At 35.4% G+C, this 23,324-nt stretch overlaps 1 protein-coding gene across 1 annotated transcript; it reads right to left on the reverse strand.

Moving 5' to 3' along the window:
- Positions 1-57: 57 nt before the first annotated feature.
- On the reverse strand, positions 58-18,544 carry LOC125278824 (protein eva-1 homolog C-like). Its single transcript, XM_048208155.1, has 4 exons — positions 18,372-18,544; positions 3,485-3,702; positions 2,073-2,196; positions 58-296 (listed from the first exon to the last, which is right to left on the reverse strand). The coding sequence occupies exons 1-4, from the start codon at positions 18,472-18,474 to the stop codon at positions 58-60; spliced, it is 684 nt and encodes a 227-aa protein (XP_048064112.1). The 5' UTR covers positions 18,475-18,544.
- Positions 18,545-23,324: the final 4,780 nt, after the last annotated feature.

Genomic DNA, 23,324 nt, shown 5'->3' on the forward strand with positions numbered 1-23,324 from the left:
AACTAAAATAACAACTAATATATATAGTGTTCTTGATTTAAAGGAACACTAATATGCTCAGAATTCACAAGGATTTGAAAACAAAACTTTCATTGATTCACAGTTGAATCTGGTGAAAATGAGAAATGAGTCTGAGCTCTCACCGACAGACGGCGCTCTCCGGTGGTGTGGAGGACACTCCAGCGTGCCCTGCTGCGTGCGGCCAAACATGGCGGAATAAACCACGATTTGCATCTCCGTCTTACAGCCCAAGCGCAACCGCTCCCCTTCACACACCACTTTACTCTTATACTCATCTGGAGAGAGAACACACACACAGTCATCATGAAACGACATACACAAACCAATTTACTTTTAAAATATATTAAAATAGAAAACAGTTATTTCACAAAATAACAGTTTTTCGTGTATTTTGATCAAATGCACTACTTTTCAGTAGAAAACAATAAAATATTATTAAAATTTAAAATTTGTTCTATTTGAGTATATTTTGAAATTTACGAAAGCCCCTAATAGTGTCGTTATTCAGCTCAAGTCAGTTCAGTGTTGATTCAGTTCAGTTCAATAACTGTGTAAAGTTCATCAGTTATACAAAGAATTTAATTCAGCTATAAGCAGCTCTACAGCAGACAATAGTGTGATTATTCAACTCAACTCAGTGTGTGTCTATATCTGTGGAGCTTTAACAGACACAGTGACCTGTAACTGAGGTACAGGGGTTTATTTGTCAGACCTGCATGAGAAAAAGGACAGAAAGCGGACAGATTTCTCTCTGCTCAGCTAACAGAACACAAAAACCTGCTGAAAGCAGCCAATAGAGGAGAGATGCAGTCATATAGTGGACGTGTGCGTGCGTGCGTATACATGTACCTTAAAGGTGCCATCGAACGTTTTTTTACAAGATGTAATATAAGTCTAAGGTGTCCCCTGTATGTGTTTGTGAAGTTTCAGCTCAAAATACCCCATAGATTTTTTTAAATCAATTTTTTTAACTGCCTGTTTTGGGGCATAATTAGAAATGTGCCGATTCAGGCTGCGGCCCCTTTAATTGCTTGCGCTCTCTGCCCCCCTCCCGAGCTCTCGATTCTATCATTGCATAAACAAAGTTCACACAGCTAATATAACCCTCAAAATGGATCTTTACAAAGTGTTCGTCATGCAGCATGTCTAATCGCGTAAGTATGGTATTTATTTGGATGTTTACATTTGATTCTGAATGAGTTTGGGGCTATGCTCCGTCGCTAACGGCTAATGCTACACTGTTGGAGAGATTTATAAAGAATGAAGTTGTGTTTATGCATTATACAGACTGCAAGTGTTTAATAATGAAAATAACGACCGCTCTTGTCTCCGTGAATACAGTAGTAAACGATAGTAACTTTAACCACATTTAACAGTACATTAGCAACATGCTAACGAAACATTTAGAAAGACAATTTACAAATATCACTAAAAATATCATGATATCATGGATCATGTCAGTTATTATTGCTCCATCTGCCATTTTTCACTGTTGTCTTGCTTGCTTACCTAGTCTGATGATTCAGCTGTGCACAGATCCAGACATTAATACTGGCTGCCCTTGTCTAATGCCTTGAACATGGGCTGGCATATGCAAATATTGGGGGCGTACATATTAATGATCCCGACTGTTACGTGTTATGTTGAGATTCGCCTGTTCTTCGGAGGTCTTTTAAACAAATGAGATTTACATAAGAAAGAGGAAACAATGGAGTTTGAAACTCACTGTATGTCATTTCCATGTACTGAACTCTTGTTATTCAACTATGCCAAGGTAAATTCAATTTTTAATTCTAGGGCACCTTTAATCGAAAATAAGCTTTTTTTTTTAAGATTTTGAATGTTAAAATCGGGATCTCCTGGAAAAAAGGTTGGGAACCACTGGGTTAGAGTTAGGTTATAGTATTTATATACCTAGCCGCATATAAAAATATAAGTCTATACATTTTCTCATTTAGATAGCCAAGTAAATGTGTGTGTGTGTGTGTGTGTGTGTGTGTGTGTGTGTGTGTGTGTGTGTGTGTGTGTGTGTGTGTGTGTGAGAAACTCACTCGGCCTGCACTTGTACTGCACACTGAGGTATTTGCTGACGGTCGGGCAGGGGTCCGTCCCAAACAAACGACTGTTGACAAGAACCTGACATCTCCGCCTGTCCTCACATTCATCCAACATCTTCTGCAGCCAGACAGACAGACACAGACACACAGACAGCTCTTTGAATGGCATGTTTTCATTCAGGTAAATACATTCCACGCCTTTCGTTTTCCCCCACAGAAGATTCCTTCTCTCTGGGCATAAAAAATTTTACTCCAGCGCACAGTGCTATACATGTGTGTGTTTATAGCATGTGGTTTCACCAAGCGTGCAACCGTAAATCACGGGTGCGTGGGCTGTCACAGAAGCGGCAGTTCAAACCAGCTACTGCCACGTTGTGTGTCGCAACACATTTAAATGCACAAAAACAAAATACAGCCTCATTATGATGTAACATTGGACCACACACATAGAGTGAATTCACATTCACAAATAAGATATGAAGAACTTTCCATCTATTAAAGTCAAAATGAAACAGTGTTTGGCAAGGTTCTCTCAAAGTTATTAAAAAAAGTTATGGTCTTTAATAATGTTTGCACAAACAGATGCATCATTCATGGAAAGTTTTTTCTGAAATTTTTTTTAAAGGGCCACTTTTTACAAGATGTAATATAAGTCTCTGGTGTCCCCAAAATGTGTCTGTGAAGTTTCCGCTCAAAATACCCCACATATCATTTATTATAGCTTGTCAAATTTGCCCCTATTTGGGTGTGAGTAAAAACACGCTGTTTTTGTGTGTGTCCCTTTAAATGCAAATGAGCTGCTGCTCTCGGTCCACTTTCCAGAAGAGGGCGGAGCTTTAACAGCTCGCGCTTCGGTTGCTCAACAACAACAAAGCTGGAGAATCTCACGCAGCCAAAATGACAAAGATGTTTAGCCTTACATTGTTCAAACCGGAGTCGACACTGATGGACAGACTCAGGAAGAAATTACTTTTAGAATGAAACTGGACGTTTCTGAATGGTTAGTGGATAAATTTATGTAGTTGCTGTGGAGTTGATTCAACTCATCCACTAGCATGTGCCGTCATGTTAATCTTTTGTGCAAATCCAGCGTTGAATTGACCCTCGTTTGTGAAGCAGTCCAGAATCTATGGAGAGTCTTATGTTCGTTGGTTCATCAAAAAAACAAAAAAACATAATAAAATAAAATAAAATTATTACATGATAAACTTAAAAAAACTTAGAAAAGTTATCGTACTAATATTACCAAAAAAAAATAAAAAATTAAAGCTAATAATAATATTATAAAATATTATAAAAATAAATATGAATTAATACTATAATAGTATATAAATAATACTAATATAGCACTGTCTGGAATTGAATAGATCGTTTTATTTAATCACTCTTATTTCATCGTGTATTACCTGCAAAGATGTTGACACATGACAGGAAGTGATGTCATTCACTGAGTGTGCTCCAGCACTGCTATAAGTGGATGGGCACTGAAGTGAGTGGGTGGGGTCTCGTCCGCCGTAGAAAGCCGATTGGACGGTGATGGAGGTTCTGGGCGGGCAGCGGACAGTCAGGAATTCTCCGTCACACGCCTGTTCGGTGTAATTCCTCAGCACACGGGACAGATAACCTTCCACAGAAAGACAACACAGCTGTTATTATCGTTCACTGTAAACTATCATCTTCTCACATATCTCATTTTCAAATTCTGAAAAAAATAAACATGGTCAAACATGAGAGTGTTGCTGAGGTGTTCCTGACTCACTCAATAAATTATAAATGAACCACATCAGTACTATTAAATAAGTGCTTTACTTTCTGTTTAAGTAGGTTCAACAAAGAAAGTGTTTTATCCTAACAGTCCACCTTCACAACGGAAAGAAGCGATTTACACAAACGCTTCCGTGCTGAGTGAGTGATGTCAGCTCTGTTCATCAAAGGAATAATGGAGACACGGACACACAAAGCACTAAACATTACCTCAATATACACAACCAGCCCAGACCTGTAGGGATCAGACCACCAAAGGCTCAGTACACTCGCTCACACATGTTGGGTTTTCATGTTTTATGGGGACTTTCCATAGACATAATGATTTTTATACTGCACAAACTGTATATTCTATGCCCTAACCATAAACGTACTCACAGAAAACTTTCTGCATTTTTAAATAAAAAAAATCTCCCCACAAGGGCAAGGATTTCAGATATTGCCAATCTTTGTGGGGACATTTTGTCCCAATAACGTAGGGTTTGCCAGGACCACACACATCCTCCTTCATCCTCTATGAGAGCAAAGAAAACTGCTCTATTTTTCTTCACGGTCACCGCAGTTAAACACAGTTACAGTAATAAGACCACAGAGCTCAGGGGGCGGGGCTTATGACACGAGTAAACAATCCCTCATGATGTTTAATCAAAATAAAGATGATTTATTTTGCAGTGCTCTATTTTCCTCCCTCTCGCAGCATCTCTTCTCTTCTTTGACGTTGTGTTTACTGGCACGAGGGCGGAGCCACCTGTCAATCACATGAGATGGACCAATAGCAATCCAATAATTCAATCAGTTTCTGATGGACAAAATCAAGTCCCGCCCAACATTTGTTCTTGTTTGAGAAGCTGTTTCACTCGGATATATGTCACAATAGGTAAGAAAAGGCTTGCAACTTCCGTTTCATGCCGACTTTAAGAGGAAAAAGTGTTTTAAAAGGTGTACGGTTATAGGATGTACGTTAATGACAACATTCACATCAAATAATAATATACTATTTATAATACATGGAGAGAGCTTTTCATTAGGATGGGAGTTTCCTGGTTACTGCACACCTTTTTATTATAATTTATAATAAACTAATAGCAATCAATTACACATGTAAAAGAAATGCAAAACAGAATCATGGTCACCATGATTTAACGTGCTGTAATCGGCCTCAGATAAATAACAAAGATACTCAAATGCATTCATAATGATGTGCTCTAGATGAAAGAATAATGAAATAATAATGTAATACAGAAGGCCTGTTCTCCCGCTCATGAAAGGAATGCTGTACAATCCACTCGGGATTCCTTGGAGTGCTTTAGGCTTTCCGAACACAATCCCTCCTGCTATTGTTCTCGGAAAGAAGCCAACATTCCAGCCGCTGACTGACAGCTCCTCTCACCAATCACGGCTCAAATGACAGACAACACCTGCGTGGGATCTCCAATCAGAGAACGGCCTCTAGGCCACCGATCACACAAATATGAAGCGCTTTAAAGCAGCTCAGGTGGAGGTTTACCCGAACACAACATACAATAAACACAAGACAAGAATAAAACCAGGTCAAAACAGACAGAAAGAGCCAATGCTGCAGGGAAGAGAGCACTTTACAATAGAGTGCAACAGTCAGGTTCAGGAAGGAAAAACTCCATTCATTTTTTTCATAGGGAGATTGATTTTGAATGGTAACTTATAAACCTTTAAAGACAGACCTACTGTGATCTGCGAGGTTGTTAATTGATAGTATTTGCTTCTGTTGAAGCCATCAGTCCACGTTATTTCAGCTTAGTTTTCAAATAATTGTGTTTAACAATGGAATTCGTGGTGAAAAACTACATTACCCATGATGCCATACAGAAAATTCCACCAATGAGAGAGTCGAAACAAGCAACACATAAGAAAATATCTTGTTAGCTCCGCCCACTCACATGAAGCACTGCGAATGGCGTAATCGAGTCAATCTCTACACTCTCTCAAACATAAAGTACTCAAAAGCCATGCTTGAGGAAAAGTATAGATATCTAAACAGAAAATGACTTAAAAATTAAAGTCACTGTTTAGAATGTTACTTGAGTAAAAGTTTAAAGTATGTGATATTTTTTGTACTCAAGTATGAAAAGTATTGTTTTGATATTAAACATACTTAAGTATTGAAATTAAAAGTACAAGTAAATCTATAAAATATAAGGAGCAAAAAATATTATAAAAAATTGTTCTATACACAGTTTGAGCAGCAAAATTGTATTCTCTTACATTTGAATTAAAAAAAATGGCTAAATATTTATTGTAAGTTTTAAATAAAAAAAGTAATATATTAATTATACATTGATCATTCATGTTAATTCATTATAGTGCATTATAACTAATGTAAGAGAACTTTAAAATGTTAAAATGTAAATTAGCAATGAACAATATGTTTTATTAACCTTATTTAATGTTACAAATGGACTCTTATTGTAAAGTGTTACCATTTCATTTAAATTTTCACAAACTATTTGGCTCTATTTTAGAAAACTTGATGATTATCTAATCAAAATATGTGTTACAGTGCAAAAAAAAAAGAACTGAAATCAAATACATTTCTGATTTATGTTTCTGTTGCTGCATGATGACAGTTTAAATATGCAACTCTGCTGGATAATGAATGCATAACAGTGAATAAATGGATATAACTAATGCAAATGAATGGTAACAATCGTGACATTAAACAGTTGGTGTTTTTGTCACATTGTTTTAACCGCTTGAGGTACTACTAATGTTAGCATCCTCTCAGCCTCGACGGCAAACATAAATGGCTTAAATGTTTGTAAATATATATGCATATTTTGCAATAAACTTTAAATATATTGTTTGTATATACACTACTGTTCAAAAGTTTGGGATCGGTAAAATTTTTCATATTTTTAAAATAAGTTTTGTCTGCTCACCAAGATTGCATTTATTTAATTAAAAATACAGTAAAAACAGTAATATTGTGAAATATTATTACAATTTAAAATAACTGTTTTCTATTGGAATATAATATAAAATGTAATTTATTTCTGTGTTGGAAAAGCTGAATTTTCAGCATCATTACTCCAGTCTTCAGTGTCACATGATCCTTCAGAAATAATTTTAATATGATGATTTGCTGCTCAAGAAACATTTATTATTATTATCAATGTTAAAAACAGTTGTATACTTTTTTTTCAGGATTCCTTGATGAATAGAAAGTTCAAAAGAACAGCATTTATCTAAAATACAAAGCTTTTGTACACTACCGTTCAAAAGTTTGGGGTCAGTAAGAATTTTTATTTTTATTTTTTTGAAAAAAAGAAATGAATACTTTTATTCAGCAAGGATGCATTAAATCAATCAAAAGTGACAGTAAAGACATTTAAAATTTAACAAAAGATTATATTTCAAATAAATGCTGTTCTTTTGAACTTTCTATTCATCAAAGAATCCTGAAAAAAAATATTGTACACAAATATTTTCTACATCTGTACACAATAAATGTTTCTTGAGCAGCAAATCAGCATATTAGAATGATTTCTGGAAGGATCATGTGACACTGAAGACTGGAGTAATGATGCTGAAAATTCAGCTTTGATCACAGGAATAAATTATATTTTCAAATATTTTCAAATAGAAAACAGTTATTTTAAATTGAAATAAAATTTCACAATATTACTGTTTTTACTGTATTTTTAATTAAATAAATGCAGCATTGGTGAGCAGACGAAACTCCTTTTAAAGACATTAAAAATCTTACCGATCCCAAACTTTTAAACGGTAGTGTATATATATATATATATATATATATATATATATATATATATATATATATATATATATAAAATCAGCATTTATAAATGAGTACCTCTATGCTTCATCATTTTTAATTCAATTATGCAGTTTGCAATGCTTCATGGGATTGTAGTTCTTTTCCTCACTAAATCCATGAAGTATGTTATAAATCACAGTGGAAATAGATGTAGGTCAAGTTGAGTGCACTGCATTGTGGATTATAATGTTTTACACTGAAATTGTGTATACATATGAAATACCACAAACATAATATAAAATGTATATTAGTACTAGGGACGGCTAGGGACGAACACAGACCAAAGAGGACGAAGTGGAAAAAGTGGAAAAAGTGGAAGTGACATGTCATGTGCTCAGTCATGTGATGTGAGAGGGCAAAAGGGGGTAATTTACTGCCCTCCCAGTGCCCTAAAACACAGACACTGGATGAGAGATGGTCAATTAGACACAGAGAGAGAAAACAGTCTGTGTGTGTGTGTGTGTGTGTGTGTGTGTGTGTGTGTGTGTGTGTGTGTGTGTTAGTAGTGCTGGAGTTTCCTTCAGTTTAAATGATGCTGTGCTGTGATTGGTGGAGAGTGATGACGGGTGAATTCCACATGTCTGCAGAGTAACCTGAAGCAAAACACAATAAACATACTGACACACACACACACACACACACACACACACACACACACACACACACACACACACACACACACACACACACAATCCAGCAGTCAGCCTGTTTGGGATTTCAATGTTATTTTGTGAAAGGTGAACTGTCTGTATGTGTGTGTGTGTGTGTGTGTGTGTGTGTGTGTGTGTGTGTGTGTGTGTGTGTGTGTGTGTGTGTGTGTGTGTGTGTGTGTGTGTGTGTGTGTGTGTGTTTGTGTCTTGCATAGCTCTCTGAACATTTGACATTCACCAGGAGTGGAAGCTACAATCTGAAAACCTTCATCCCCATCCACACAAACAGACACTTCACAAAGAGCAAGAACAATGCAACAGGGTCAGTCTTCAAATGTAGTGACACCTTGAGCAAAAAAGTTGATCTGTTTTCTTTTAAGAGAAGAATTTATTGATCTTAAAGGATTAGTTCACTTTAAAATGAAAATTACCTTATGATTTACTCTCAAGCCATCCCAGGTGTATATGATTTTCTTCTTTCAGACGAACACAATCAGTGATTTATTAATAATCACCTTGATGCTCCTAAGCTTTATAATGGCAGTGAACGGGACCAACGAGTATGAAGCTGAAGAAAGTGCCTCCATCCATCATAAACGTACTCCACACGGCTCCGGGGGGGTTAATAAAGGCCTTCTGAAGCGAAGCGATGCGTATGTGTAAGAAAAATATTTACATTTATCACGTTATAAAGTAAAATAACTAGCTTCCGCCAGACCGCCTTCCATATTCAACTTACGGAAAAGTCGTAAGTAGAATCCGGAAGGTGTAGGACGTAGTGTAAGCGTTTTGAACAGCAAGAGGCGTTACATGCTCTTCGTAAGTTGAATATGGAAGGCGGTCTGACGGAAGCTTGATAATTGACTTTATAACTTGTTAAATGTGAATATTTTCCTTACACAAACACATCGCTTCACTTCAGAAGGCCTTTATTAACCCCCCGGAGCCGTGTGGAGTTTGTTTATGATGGATGGATTCTTTCCATTTACTGCCATTATAAAGCTTTGGAGCATCAGGGTACACCTACACCTAGGATAGCTTGAAGGTGAGTAAAGCTTCGGGTAATTTTCATTTGAAAGTGAACTAATCCTTTAAGCAGATAATAAATGAATGATGATCGAATGCGGCATAACAGGGTGGGATGAGCAGGATATGATTATATTTATTGTATATATGACAAATTTTGATTAAAATGGCATTAAAGGTGCCCTAGAATTAAATATTGAATTTATATTGGCATAGTTGAATAACAAGAGTTCAGTACATGGAAATGACATACAGTGAGTCTCAAACTCCATTGTTTCCTCCTTCTTATATAAATCTCATTTGTTTAAAAGAACTCCGAAGAACAGGCGAATCTCAACATAACACCTGACTGTTACGTAAAAGTCGGGATCATTAATATGTACGCCCCCAATATTTGCATATGCCAGCCCATGTTCAAGGCATTAGACAAGGGCAGCCAGTATTAACATCTGGATCTGTGCACAGCTGAATCATCAGACTAGGTAAGCAAGCAAGGACAATAGCGAAAAATGGCAGATGGAGCAATAATAACTGACATGATCCATGATATCATGATATTTTTAGTGATATTTGTAAATTGTCTTTCTAAATGTTTCGTTAGCATGTTGCTAATGTACTGTTAAATGTGGTTAAAGTTACCATCGTTTATTACCGTATTCACGGAGACAAGAGCCGTCACTGGGGGGGGCACGAGAATTAAAGGGGCCGCAACCTATATATCGGTGCATAGTTAATGATGCCCCAAAATAGGCAGTTAAAAAAAATGAATAAAAAAAAAAATCTATGGGGTATTTTGAGCTGAAACTTTACAGACACATTCAGTGGACACCTTAGACTTATATTGCATCTTTTAAAAAGAAGTTCTAAAGCACCTTTAAAAAGCCTTAAAAATACACAAATATAAAAAAATAAAATAGTTGTATCATTTTTTTGTGAATATACATCTAAACATAAAACATAAGCCTTAAAATTCTGATCATGTTTAATTGACTCAACAATGCTTTAAAATAAATCAATTTAAAAAAAAATTTAGGATTGTTTGATGAATAGAATGTTCAAAAGAACAGCATTTATTTGGAACAGATGTATTTTGTAACATTATGTCTTTACTGTCATTTTTGACCACTTTAATGCCTCAATACTAAATAAAAGTATTAATTTCTTTAAAAAAAAATCTTTAACAGTAGTGTATATATAAAAAACAGTATGCATTTATTTATTTATTTAAAAAAAAATGAGTATGCAAAACACTATGCAGTTTGTAATGAATGTTTCAAACAGTAGTAGTACTATTGTGACCTTTTCTGTGCTGCATGTTTAATTCAGCGAGTGCTGTCCATCATCTTTTTCCATTTTTAATTCAGTTGTAAGTAAAAATGTCTTTTAATGTCATTTAATCAAATAATGAGTGAAGAAAGAGGTGGTTGAATTAACACATGCATATACAGTAATGTGACAAGAGCCGAACTGGTGCAACTAATCGCCTTTAGTCCTCAGAAAGACTTTAGCGTGACTCACTGGAGCGGCACTAAAACGGCTCTACGGCTGCGGGGGATATTTTTGGAAAATTATAGAGCGGAGTTTAACATGAGAGAGCAGATATTGAGGAGGAATTCCCTCAAAACTGGAACGCAGCTGTTAGGAGAACATCTCCAGCCAACAGGAACCACACACACACCCTAAACCACACGCTGAACGCTCAAGGGCAAAATACTGGTTAAATAAATGGACAGTGGTCACATCAAAGCTCATAATAAGTAGATGATTTATTCTAAACACTGTCATTAACCTCGGGGTGACCTGACTTGACCTCTGATGCTCAACCTCAGAGAACAGGAAACACACAACACTGAGTGTGTGCGCGTGTGTGAGCAGAGAGAGTGTCAACATGGCACTACAATAGAGATTAGAGGCTGCTAATGAATTACACACACACAGATCAGCTGAAGGGGCTTAAACCTCAGCATTTTCAAGGAATAGTTCACCCAAAAATAATTTTAAAATCCTGTCGTTATTTATTCGCCCTCATATTATAAAACCATATGCTGTCATTTTTTCCTGCTGAACACAATATGAGAAATTCTGAAGAACCTTCATGCAGACTTTGTATTTTTGTACATTTGCGTTTACATAAAACATTCTCTAAATGTCTCATCTGACTCCTCTAATTCACTTGATTTGATTTTCAGTTGCATAACAAACACCAGAAAGTCCAAAAACAGGTTGTATTAAACAGCATTTTAACTTGTGATACCATAACTATGATGATTTTTGAACAAGCTATTTTTGTCATTTAATGGTCTGGTTGGACTGGAGAGAAATATACGTAAGTGTGAATTGAAAAATGTGTCTCCATATGCAGAAGAAAGTTAGTATCGTAAACTGTTAACCCAATAAATCCTGGTGTATCATAATTGCTGCACAAATTTCTAAATTATCAACATGATCAAAACTTTTGCTCTCACACTCAATCTACTACATGCCTGCTGTCGTCTGATATTTTATACTTTTTAGCGAATAAAAATGGCCTTTTAGTATAATTGTATAAACATCCCCCTTCAGGTCTTTTTTTGCTGTGAATGTTTACTGATTTTTATAAAGTGAATGTAAGAAAAAATGCCAAAAATCATTAGGATATTAAGTAAAGATCATGTTCCATGAAGATATTTTGTAAATTTCCGACTGTAAATATATCAAAAATGTATTTTTGTGAGTGGATATGCATTGCTAAGGACTTCATTTGGACAACTTTAAAGGCCATTTTCTCAATATTTAGATTTTTTTGCACCCTCAGATTCCTGATGTTCAAATATTGTCCTATCCTAACAATCCTTACATCAATGGAAAGCTTATTTATTCAGCTTTCAGATGATATATAAATCTCTATTTCAAAAAATTGACCCTTATGACTGATTTTGTGGTCCAGGGTCACAAATATGATCCATATGAGGAAGATTTATTTGTTCATCTCTCAATCATCATTGCATTGCATTATATGTTTTAAAACTACAGAGCTTTGATCATAAAACTAAGCATTTAAATATCATCTTACTAATATTATTGGCAGATATAGAGTGACGACTGATATTTACATGATTTTATGTAAGTATCTGCTGTAATGTTATAAAGATCTTATTTACATTACAAGCAATAGAATTTCATCTAAATTTTATGTAAATGTGACCCTGGACCACAAAACCAGTTATAAGCATCATTTTTTTTTAAATCTTTCCCATCTGAAAGCTGAATAAATAAGCTTTCCATTGATGTATGGATTGTTAGGATAGGACAATATTTGAAAATCAGGAATCTGAGGATGCAAAAAAATCTAAATATTCAGAAAATTGCCTTTAAAGTTGTCCAAATGAAGTCTTAAGCAATGCATATCCACTCACAAAAATACATTTTTGATATATTTACAATAGGAAATTAACAAAATATCTTCATGGAACATGATCTTTACTTAATATCCTAATGATTTTTGGCATAAAAGAAAAATTGATCATTTTGACCCATACAATGTATTGTTGGCTATTGCTACAAATATACCTGTGTGACTCATGACTGGTTTTGTGGTCCAGGGTCACAAATATCAGCACCTAAATTGAATATTTTTGAGCCTCTGAATAAAATTGAGATGTTTTCTCCTCCATATTCTCACTATAGTATATCATATGAGCCATAAAAGCCTGCCCTGATGTATCAAACATGATACTCAACAAAAAACATATGATAAAAATATTTTGTCTAAACATTTAATAAACTGTTCCATTTAAAAGAAGTTGATTTTTCTGACTATTATTTTATATGTCAGGCTTTACAGGGTTAATATGATGAAAAACGACCTATTTTCATGAACTAAAACACATAAAAAGAGAGTTCGCAAAATAAATAAAAAAAACCTAGACTGCCACAATAAATGTGACTAGAATACAAAAAGGAAATGAAATAGAATTTAAGAAAATGAAAATGTAAAACAAACAATCATATTTACATTTTTATATGAGCTGTTTAGGTGCAGGAGAATCTGAATACACCACATCATAAACCAGCATGTAGCAAAGTGGTTGCAGCAAACAAACTGTAAATGCAATAAAGTGAGGAAAAAAAATTTATGGCTACTTTTTTTTCTAGAGAGTGAGCGAGAGTGTTTTAACGGATCAGGACGTGATCAACAAAACAAAAGCTCCTTGTTCTCATCTGCTCCTCCACCTCTGCTGTGAAGGAGACCTTCTCTCTTCTCTCTTCTCTCTTTCTACTTTAGTTTTCTCCCACTGCACATGTATGCATCCATATCATTTATCTTTACCTTTGTTAAAAATATGTGAGTTGTAACACCTGATAGAGTTGTCCATAAACATTGCCACTCAGTGACAGCTGCTCTGCTGCAATATAACATCATGCACAATAATATAATACACACACATGTATATAATCAGAGTAATTTGTGTATTCTCCTAGAACACAATGAGATCAAATAGAGAGCTAATTGAGATTGAGCAAATGAACTATCCTGCTTCTCAAGCATCTCTTTTCTAAAGTTTCAGAAGGGATCTCAAAAGTGTCTGAAACTGTGCTCAGATTTGCCAAGATACCAACGTCTGCGATCAAATCAAAAGTCTCGATATGAACTCAGTTATTGCTATTTCAATTTCTAATTCTTCCCAAATTAATTGATCCACATTCACTGTATAGGGATAAACTCTACACCTCAACAAGTGTGTTATATGTTTCCATTTTAATTTCTCCTCAGGGCTTTGATGTGCTGATATGACACACACACACACATCACAGCACACAGACAGCGTTCTGCCATAGACATAACAACCCAACCACAGGATCTGCTCAAACACAACTCGCCTGACGCTGTGTGTGTGTGTGTGTGTGTGTGTGTGTGTGTGTGTGCGTGTGTGTGTGAGAGAGAGAGAGAGAGAGAGATAACACAGAGGTGTGTTGATAAAGCACTTCTGCAAAACATACGGTATGTGATGTGTCTGCTCAAGACAATGATCAATACTAGATTCACATTTTTTTTTAATTTCTGAAGAAAATGTGAGCAGTGGGTGTTCTGGGTGGTTTGTAGGCGATTGGTTACTGGTCAGAAGAGTAGAAATGCCTCAGGTCCCTCCTTCAATGGAAGTCTGTGGAATTTTTCACCTGTCTTACAACACATCTCTCCTTATCAAAACACAATCTGAAGAATCGTTCATGCGCAGGATTATTTAAGGCTTTGGGGTTTGTTCCAACTCTGTTCCAATGTTATATATGAACAATGATAATCGCAACACTTGATTTAGCAAACACCACTAACTAACAGACCAGCAAAGAAAGATATGTGTGTGTGTGTGTTTTTGTGACATATTAGGACTCAAATGTGTATAATGACATGGGTATGACATAGGTATTACAAGGAGAGGGTGACTTATGAGGACATTACCCCATGTCCCCACTTTTCAAAAGGCTAGGCTTATAAATCATACGGAATAAGTTTTTGTGAGAAAGTAAAAATAGGCACAGTTTCCTGTGATGGGTAGGTTTAGGGGTAAGGTAGTGTAGGGGGAGAGAAAATACAGTTTGTACAGTATAAAAACCATTACGCCAATGGAATGTCCCCACAATTCACAAAAACGAACATGTGTGTGTGTGAGAGAGAGTGGCCTGGACTGGAAAAAGGGTCTTGGAGTTTGGGGAAGGGGGTCTTTTCTACAAACAGAAGGCATTGGTTTCAAGTTCCACCTCCGGAACAAAGTCCCTCAGAGAAAACACACACACACACACACACACACACACACACAGACACACAGACACACACACACACACACACACACACACACACACACACACACACACACACACACACACACACACACACACACACCTCTAACCTCTTGGCTTTCTGGAGTATAAAGGTTATTAGAGCGACTCTCACCTCAGCTAAACTCTCTGATTTCAAGCATTTACTCTCTTCCGACAGGGAGATTTTTCCTTCTTGGCAGAAACGGGATGCAAAGAGATGGAGTGCGATTAGACTCGAAATGTGAGCGTTTGGTAACAGACAAATTTATAAGGAAAAACACGTCCTGCAATAGATAAAGTTATTGCTTTTGCCTGAATATATATTTCTGGAATCAAAATTACTTTCTTAATTCATGTAATCAGTGAATGTTATTTTAAATGTAACATATTTAGTTATATATAATAGACTTCAAAAAGTTTGTCATCATTAAGATTTTTATATTGACAGAAAATAATACTTTAATTCATCCAGGATGCATTAAATTGATCAAAAGTGACAGAAAAGATAATAATGTTAAAGAAGATTTCTATTTCAAATAAATGCTGAACTTTTGAACTTTCAAAAAATGTATCACAGTTTCTACAAAAATATGAAGCAGCATAAATTACATTTTACAATATATTCAAATAGAAAACAGTTATTTTAAATTGTAATAATATTTCACAATATTACTGTTTTTACTGTATTTCTGATCAAATAAATGCAGCCTTGGTAAGCAGAAGAGACTTCTTTCAAGAACAATTTAAAAATCTTACTGACCCCAAACTGCAGTGTTTATATGGTTAGTAATATAATCAAAGCCACACAGATGGGGAACAAACACATTAACCAATAATATCATAGCCAATCAAATCAAGCCCCACCCTAGATCATTTCCTGCTCAATGTTAATTTTTTTACTTAAAAATATGCTCTTATGTAGAATAAAATAATGTTTTCTTCTGAGTCTTCATCTAAATTTTAACGCCTTTATCAAAGATGCAGCTCAAGTTAAAGCGCACCTTTAAATGTAATTTCATATGGACTTTAAGACTGAAGCACATGAATGACGGTACGACAGTCTTAATGGTGTATTGGAATCCATCAAATAGTTTGACCTCAGTTGACCTACTGACCCTTTAACAGCCACACATCCCATTCAGCACCTCAATAAGCCCCGCCCACAGCTTTATGCCTACTTTCACTGTGTAGTGAACACACACACAATGAATGAGTGTGTGTGTGAAGCTAATTAAGCAAGATGAAACAGCACACACACACAAAGGCATGAGGTTCCTGTAGGACAGATGTACAGGCCTGTTGCCCGGCAACAGATGCTCCGTCTCCATCAACAACTTCTGTCACCCTCTTCAAGCACCTGTCAATCAAACGGACATTCCAGAGTGTGTGAGAGTCTTTTAGAGTAAGAGTCACAGGATCGGTCCTGTGTGACCCAACAGAACAACAATCCTGTGTGTTTTCTTTGACAGGACAGCTCGAATGATGCTGCTCATGAGAATCCCACAAAAACAAGCCCTGGTCATATTTCAAAACTAGGGAAAAAATGGGAAATTATATTTTGCTTCAACAAATGAAGCCTGTTTATTGACAGTTTGTTGCACTGTGATTATTCAATTCTCATTATGAATGAAAACCATTTTATTTACCTTTTTTTTTTTTTAAATAGGCAGAAATTAAAGGCACAAGTACAAATAAGTACAAATACTACGATGAAATAAATATTTTACAATTTAAATATTTTTTCACATTGCAGTAATAATGTTGCAATGCATAAAAGGCTTATATATATATATATATATATATATATATATATATATTTACACACACACACATACACACACACACACACACATATATATATATATATATATATATATATATACACACACACACACATACATACATACACATATTTATATATATATATATAGGCTATATATATATATATATATATATATAAAACCAGACATCACAGCTGGCAAAGGGGCATGTCTAACTTTGACTTGTATTTATTGCCATTATTATGTAATCAAAATGAAAATTATTATTGGTGGTCTTCAATGATAATGTCAAGTTACTTTAATGTATTTGCACCAAAAAAATGATAAGGATTTATGCTGATATCGCCCAAAACCACACTTTGCCAGGGGTGTTTCCAAATTTTTGGAGGGCAGTGTGTATATATATATATATATATATATATATATATATATATATATATATATATATCTTTTTGTGAGATTAACCCATTAAGACTTAAGCAGTTTGTATTGTGTAAAGCACTATACAAATAAACCTGACTGTCAATGAAAGTTCAATTGTGGTACTTGTGGTAGAAAATAAATGGACAGTTCAATTGTGGTAGAAAAAAAAAACATGATGTTTATTTTTCGTCTAAAGCAAAGCTGTGCACATTTGAGTAAATTAAGGAGAGAAATGCAAACAAAATTCTATTAAAAACAAGCAGGGAACACCATCACACACTGAGATCTGCCTTCACTCACCACATCACAGCTGTTTCTGATCAATTCATATCTATGTCCTTCATTTCTTCACAAGCTAAACACACAACATTCATAAACCACAGATAAACTACACAAACAGTGCTGTTTGTGTATCTTCAAAATAACACATTGAAAGCCATGTAACAGTCTAAACATGAACAACAGAGTTCACGAAATCAATGCTTCATGTACTTATCTATATAGGATCGCTATATGAATACTGTAGTAGGCTATATAATAATATGCAGTGGTGCTCAAAAGACTTTCTTAAACATTTTCACTTAAATTCCAATATTTAACTTGATAGCCTAACTCAAATTGACAATATATTTGTAATAAAATAACTATTACATTATAAAAAACATTAATTAGTTGTTCAGACTTTTGGACCTCACTGTATATATTAACTGTACATTAAGATGTAATAATGTAACCCCATGAGCGCGCGCGCACACGTGCAGGTTCTCTTTGATCGCGTGGGTCACGGAAGTTCCCGCGAAAGAATGTGTTAACTTACAATGTTTCACTTATTCACAGGAGGATGAAATAAACGCGCGTGTGCCACCGACACCTCAAAAATGCATGAAACTAAAGAAATACAGCTGGGGAGTTGAAAAAAGTTTCAAAACACAATTTCGATTAAACGCGTGTGAATTCATTTAAATTTTAAAAGGATAACAGGCCTATCATATAAAGTGTAAAAACTTTTGTAGGATGATGGTGTGATGGTGTTTAGTACCTGAGAACTCCTGTGAAGTCTTAGTGAAGCCAGTCAGACACGAGATTCCCAACAACAGCAGTGAATATGAGACATCAGGGAAAAACATCCTTAAATGTCCCATCAGATCCGAGGATTCCTGAGAGGATCAGACTGCAGGACATGAAGTGATGTCTGATTCCATGACTTCAGTCTGGAGACACAGGAGAGAGAGAGAGAGAGTCTGAGGAAGAAGACCTGAGAGAGAGAGAGAGAGAGAGAGAGAGAGAGAGGCAGAATTCCCCCTGGTCCCAAAGTCCTTGAATTACTGCTAAAGCTTCAGTTCAATTCAATGAGAATTCATCGACATGACTGTCAAAATACTGTAGTGTTAATATATATAAACAAAGTATTTATTTAACATAATAACAACAGCAGCAAAAGATTAAAAATAAATTAAAACTCTTTAATATTACAGATATAGTTCACTTAAAAATGTCATATTTATAGCTTACTCACATTTTAAGATTTCTGTTTATTTCTGTTGAAATTATTCTATTTTATGGTCAGTTTGATTCAATTAAGTTTCTGTTTAGGTATTATTTCCTATAATCCCTGCTATTAAATGAACTAATCACTAATTGGACCAAAGCGGGAGATGCAGTTCTGTGCATCACACAGAGATTATGCAGGTGCAATCAAGCTTTATATTGATTTAATGGTGTCAATAGGTCAGCATTAATGTGACATTAAAATTAATTACTTTACACAATGATAAAATACCACATTACACACAAATAAGGGAGGCTGCTGGGATAATATGATCTACAGGGGTTGGACAATGAAACTGAAACACCTGGTTTTAGACCACAATAATATATTAGTATAGTGTAAGGCCTCTTTTTGTGGCCAACACAGCATCAATTCGTCTCAGGAATGACAGATACAAGTCCTTCACAGCCAATGTTCCCTCTAAGCTGCGCGCGTGCGCGGCCGCGCAGAAAAATAATTGCCGCGCAGAGAACAGACATGAAAATGATTGTAGTAGTTTAAATGAGAAATAATTGCAGTACTCTGGACAACCGCTATAGAGTTATTTTCGCTATAGAGTTGGAACCGGTGAATGCGGTTTACAGGTTTCATAGAAAGAGAACGACTGAGCGCGTGAGAGCGTGAGAGCTGGCTGGCCCTGAGCTAAATCAGTCGCGGTAAGAATACTGTAATGTTTGCGGACTAAATACCTCAATACGAGAGGCAACGTGAAACGAAAAGAAATGTGAAATAAAGCGCCATGTTTAATGAAAAGTGGTGGAAATAACGGATGATGGGCACAGAATGCTAACAAAACTCTGAGTCTTTTACAATCACACACACCCACCACAGGTGTAGCTTGCAAACTCAAAATACATCAGTGATATACCTCAGTTTAAAAAGATTTTTGTTTGTGGTGGTGGTGTGGGTTTCAGGGATGTTTAGATAACTATAAAAGAGTTAACGTTCACTTTTCTTCAAAAAATATTTAGCTATCAGATCTGTTTAAATGCTTCAGTTTATTTTCATATTATAATATATTAAAACAAATGGAAGCATTTAAACTGATATAATACTGTATATCAGTTTAAATACTTAAATATTATATTTTATTATATTATAATGTAAGCCTAATAAAAAAAAATGATCTCACAAGGGGATTGTTTAGGGCTCCTTGCCATGAAAAATCTTAACCTCCTGGTATATAAAATCTGGGAAATTCATAAGCAATAAACATGTAATGTTGATGGTTTAACACTGTCTGTTGCTAATAATTGACTTTACAAAAACACATTATGGTTGTCCCAAACCATCATTGTAACTGCTCATATTATATTATTATAAAGAATTGAACTTTCCTGCAGGAGGACAGAAATTATTTTTTAATAGAATTTCTTGGTAAAGACTGGTACAGTTAATACAGCAATGTGAAAATCTCAGGTAACCTAAAACGTGCTTAATTTAGTGACTGAACTGCTTGTTTTCAAACAGATTATTTAATAAATCACTAAGTTACATCAAGGGTCAAATAAAATAGAAACGGCGCATTAAAGTTAAATGTTACAGTTGCATGATAAAACCATTTTTTTTGTGTGTGTGTGTTTACGTTCATTGTACAGGTCTGATATAAAGTATGTTTTTGCTCAGGTGGCCAAAATGTGCGCTCAACAGAGAAAAGTTTTGCTCAGCCAGAAAAAAAATTAGAGGGAACATTGTTCACAGCGGCCAGAGGGATTTTGAGCCATTCCTCTTCCAGAACAGTATCCAGGTCACTATGTGATGCTGGTGGAGGAACATGTTTTCTGACTCACTCCTCCAAAACACCTCAAAGTGGCTCCAAATATTCAGATCTGGTGACTGTGAAGGCCATTGCAAAAGTATGGCTATAGCAGCGAGACCATGAATATTGACTCTGTGGAGCTCCTGATGAACAGTTTTGGTGGAAACAGGAGAGTCGAGGTGAGTTGGGCAGCTGTGGTTTTATGTTTTGGATACAATCCGGGTTAGTATCTGAACATCCTTTCAGACAGCTTCCTTTTGCATTGAGTAACTCCTGTTGAATGTGGTTTGTCCTATATGGATACTATAGCTCTCGATACACCACAAAGACTTACAGTCCTGGTCACAGATGAACCAGCATGACACGCACCAATAATTTGTCCTCTTTTGAACTCTGATATGTCCTCCATTTATGTTGTGTGGATTGCAGTATTTTATACCTGTGCTATTGTTCTGCTACTTCAACCTTCACACTCGGCTCTTGAAATCAGAGAAGATTGGCCACCAGGCCATGCATATACGATAGACGTGAAACCTCCAACACTATATTGGCCAGTGTTTCAGTTTCATTGACCAACCCCTGTATAACTTATGGGTACCACTTTACAATAAGGTCCCATTAGTTAACATAACATTAATTAACAGTCAGCATATTTATTCCTAATCTTTGTCAACGTTAATAAAAATACAACTGTTCATTGTTAGTTAATATGAGCTGAGATTCATTAAATAATATTAAGAGATACAACTTTTTTAACAATAAAGACTAATAAATGCTTTAATAATGTATGGCCTCTTAGGGCTTCCGTATTCATGTGAACTAATGTAGTTTACAATAAGTTTCATTTCTTAACATTAGTTAAGTGTTACCAACTTATGAAGGTCATTTTACAAAATGCATGCCATTTGTAAATCACTTTGCATGTCTTCTTCACCACTGAGTTTTCCATACCAAAGTTTTTCCATAGGCTACATAATAATATCCCAACATATATTTAAATAGGCCTATATTAATTTATCTTACCGACACAAGTCAGTTTAACACTTAAACAGTGCATTTCTGATAGAATAAATCACCTTATTTAGCCTAACTGGAAAAGTCAGCAGTTTAAAAAAAAAAAATCTCGTGATGTTTCTCCAGAGCTGTAGAGACATCTGTTGGTCAATATGAAGAACTGCAATAAAGGCCTATTGATTCACACTAAGAACGATAACTATAAAGCTAAACATAATAACTATATTAGCGTCTACGTCAGCGGACAACTTTCTGTTTATTATATGCGCGCGCTGCAGTTATGTCGTCTGTCGCTTTAAAATGATAAAAAAATGAAAACTCTGTCATCGTTTACTTACCCTTGTGTTGTTCCAAACCTGCATGATTTTCTTTCTTCTGTTTAACACAAAAGAAGATATTTAAAAAAAAATGTTTGTTAACCAGACGGTAGCCATTGACTTCCATTTTATTTTATTTTTCTACTATGAAAGTCGATGGCTACCGTCTGTTACCGTCGTTAAAGGGTTAGTTCACCCAAAAATGAAAATAATTCTGTCATTTATTACTCACGATCATGCCGTTCCACACCCGTAAGTCCTTCGTTAATCTTCAGAACACAAATTAAGATATTTTGTTGAAATCCGATGGCTCAGTGAAGCCTGCATATGGAGCAATGACACTTCCTCTCTCAAGATCCATTAATGTACTAAAAACATATTTAAATCAGTTCATGTGAGTACAGTGGTTCAATATTATTATTATTATAAAGTGACAAGAATATTTTTGGTGCGCCAAAAAACAAACAAAATAATGACTTATTTCGTTATGGCCGATTTCAAAACACTGCTTCATGAAGCTTCGGAGCGTTATGAATCTTTTGTGTCAAATCAGAGCCAAAGTCACGTGATTTCAGCAGTTTGCCGCGTGATCCGAATCATGATTCTATACGCTGATTCATTACGCTCTGAAGCTTCCTGAAGCAGCGTTTTGAAATCGGCCATCACTATATAAGTCGTTATTTTGTTTTTTTTGGTGCACCAAAAATATTCTTGTCACTTTATAATATTAATATTGAACCACTATACTCACATGAACTGATTTAAATATGTTTTTAGTACATTAATGGATCTTGAGAGAGGATATGTAATTGCTGGCTATGCAGGCCTCACTGAGCCATCGGATTTCATCAAAAATATCTTAATTTGTGTTCTGTAGATTAACGAAGGTCTTTTGGGTGTGGAACAGCACGAGGGTGAGTAATTAATGACATAATTTTCATTTTTGGGTGAACTAACCCTTTAACTGTCTGGTAACCAACATGCTTTAAAATATCTTCTTTTGTGTTCAAGAAAAACAAACTCAAACAAGGTTTGGAACAACTTGAGGGTAAGTGATGACAAAATGTTCATTTTTGGGTGAACTATCCCTTTAAATGCTCTAGAGTTTGATTGGCTGTCAATGAATCATCTGGAGAAAAAAAAGTGAATCAATTTCAACGATATTGTTCCTTATGTGGTGTGGACTCTGCTATTCTTTTACATTTAGAAAGGTTTTTAAAACGATAATATTTTTATAGTTACCATCCTTGGTATGAAGGGGCCCCGACTGCCTGTCATCAAATATAAACAGCAAAGTCAATATTTTTACTGACGCATTTACTTCACTGCCATTTATATAATTTTTCAGGTAAT

The sequence above is a fragment of the Megalobrama amblycephala genome, linkage group LG11 (genome assembly GCF_018812025.1).
Source record: "Megalobrama amblycephala isolate DHTTF-2021 linkage group LG11, ASM1881202v1, whole genome shotgun sequence".
In the NCBI taxonomy this organism is placed as follows: domain Eukaryota; kingdom Metazoa; phylum Chordata; class Actinopteri; order Cypriniformes; family Xenocyprididae; genus Megalobrama; species Megalobrama amblycephala.

Coding starts and splice junctions, on each gene's coding strand:
- LOC125278824 (XM_048208155.1), bottom strand. CDS start 18,474: ATGGGACATTTAAGGATGTTTTTCCCTGATGTCTCATATTCACTGCTG. Junction 3,703..18,371: donor GACTTCACAGGAGTTCTCAG/GTACTAAACACC, acceptor TTTCTGTGGAAG/GTTATCTGTCCCGTGTGCTG. Junction 297..2,072: donor GCAGTACAAGTGCAGGCCGA/GTGAGTTTCTCA, acceptor TTCTCTCTCCAG/ATGAGTATAAGAGTAAAGTG.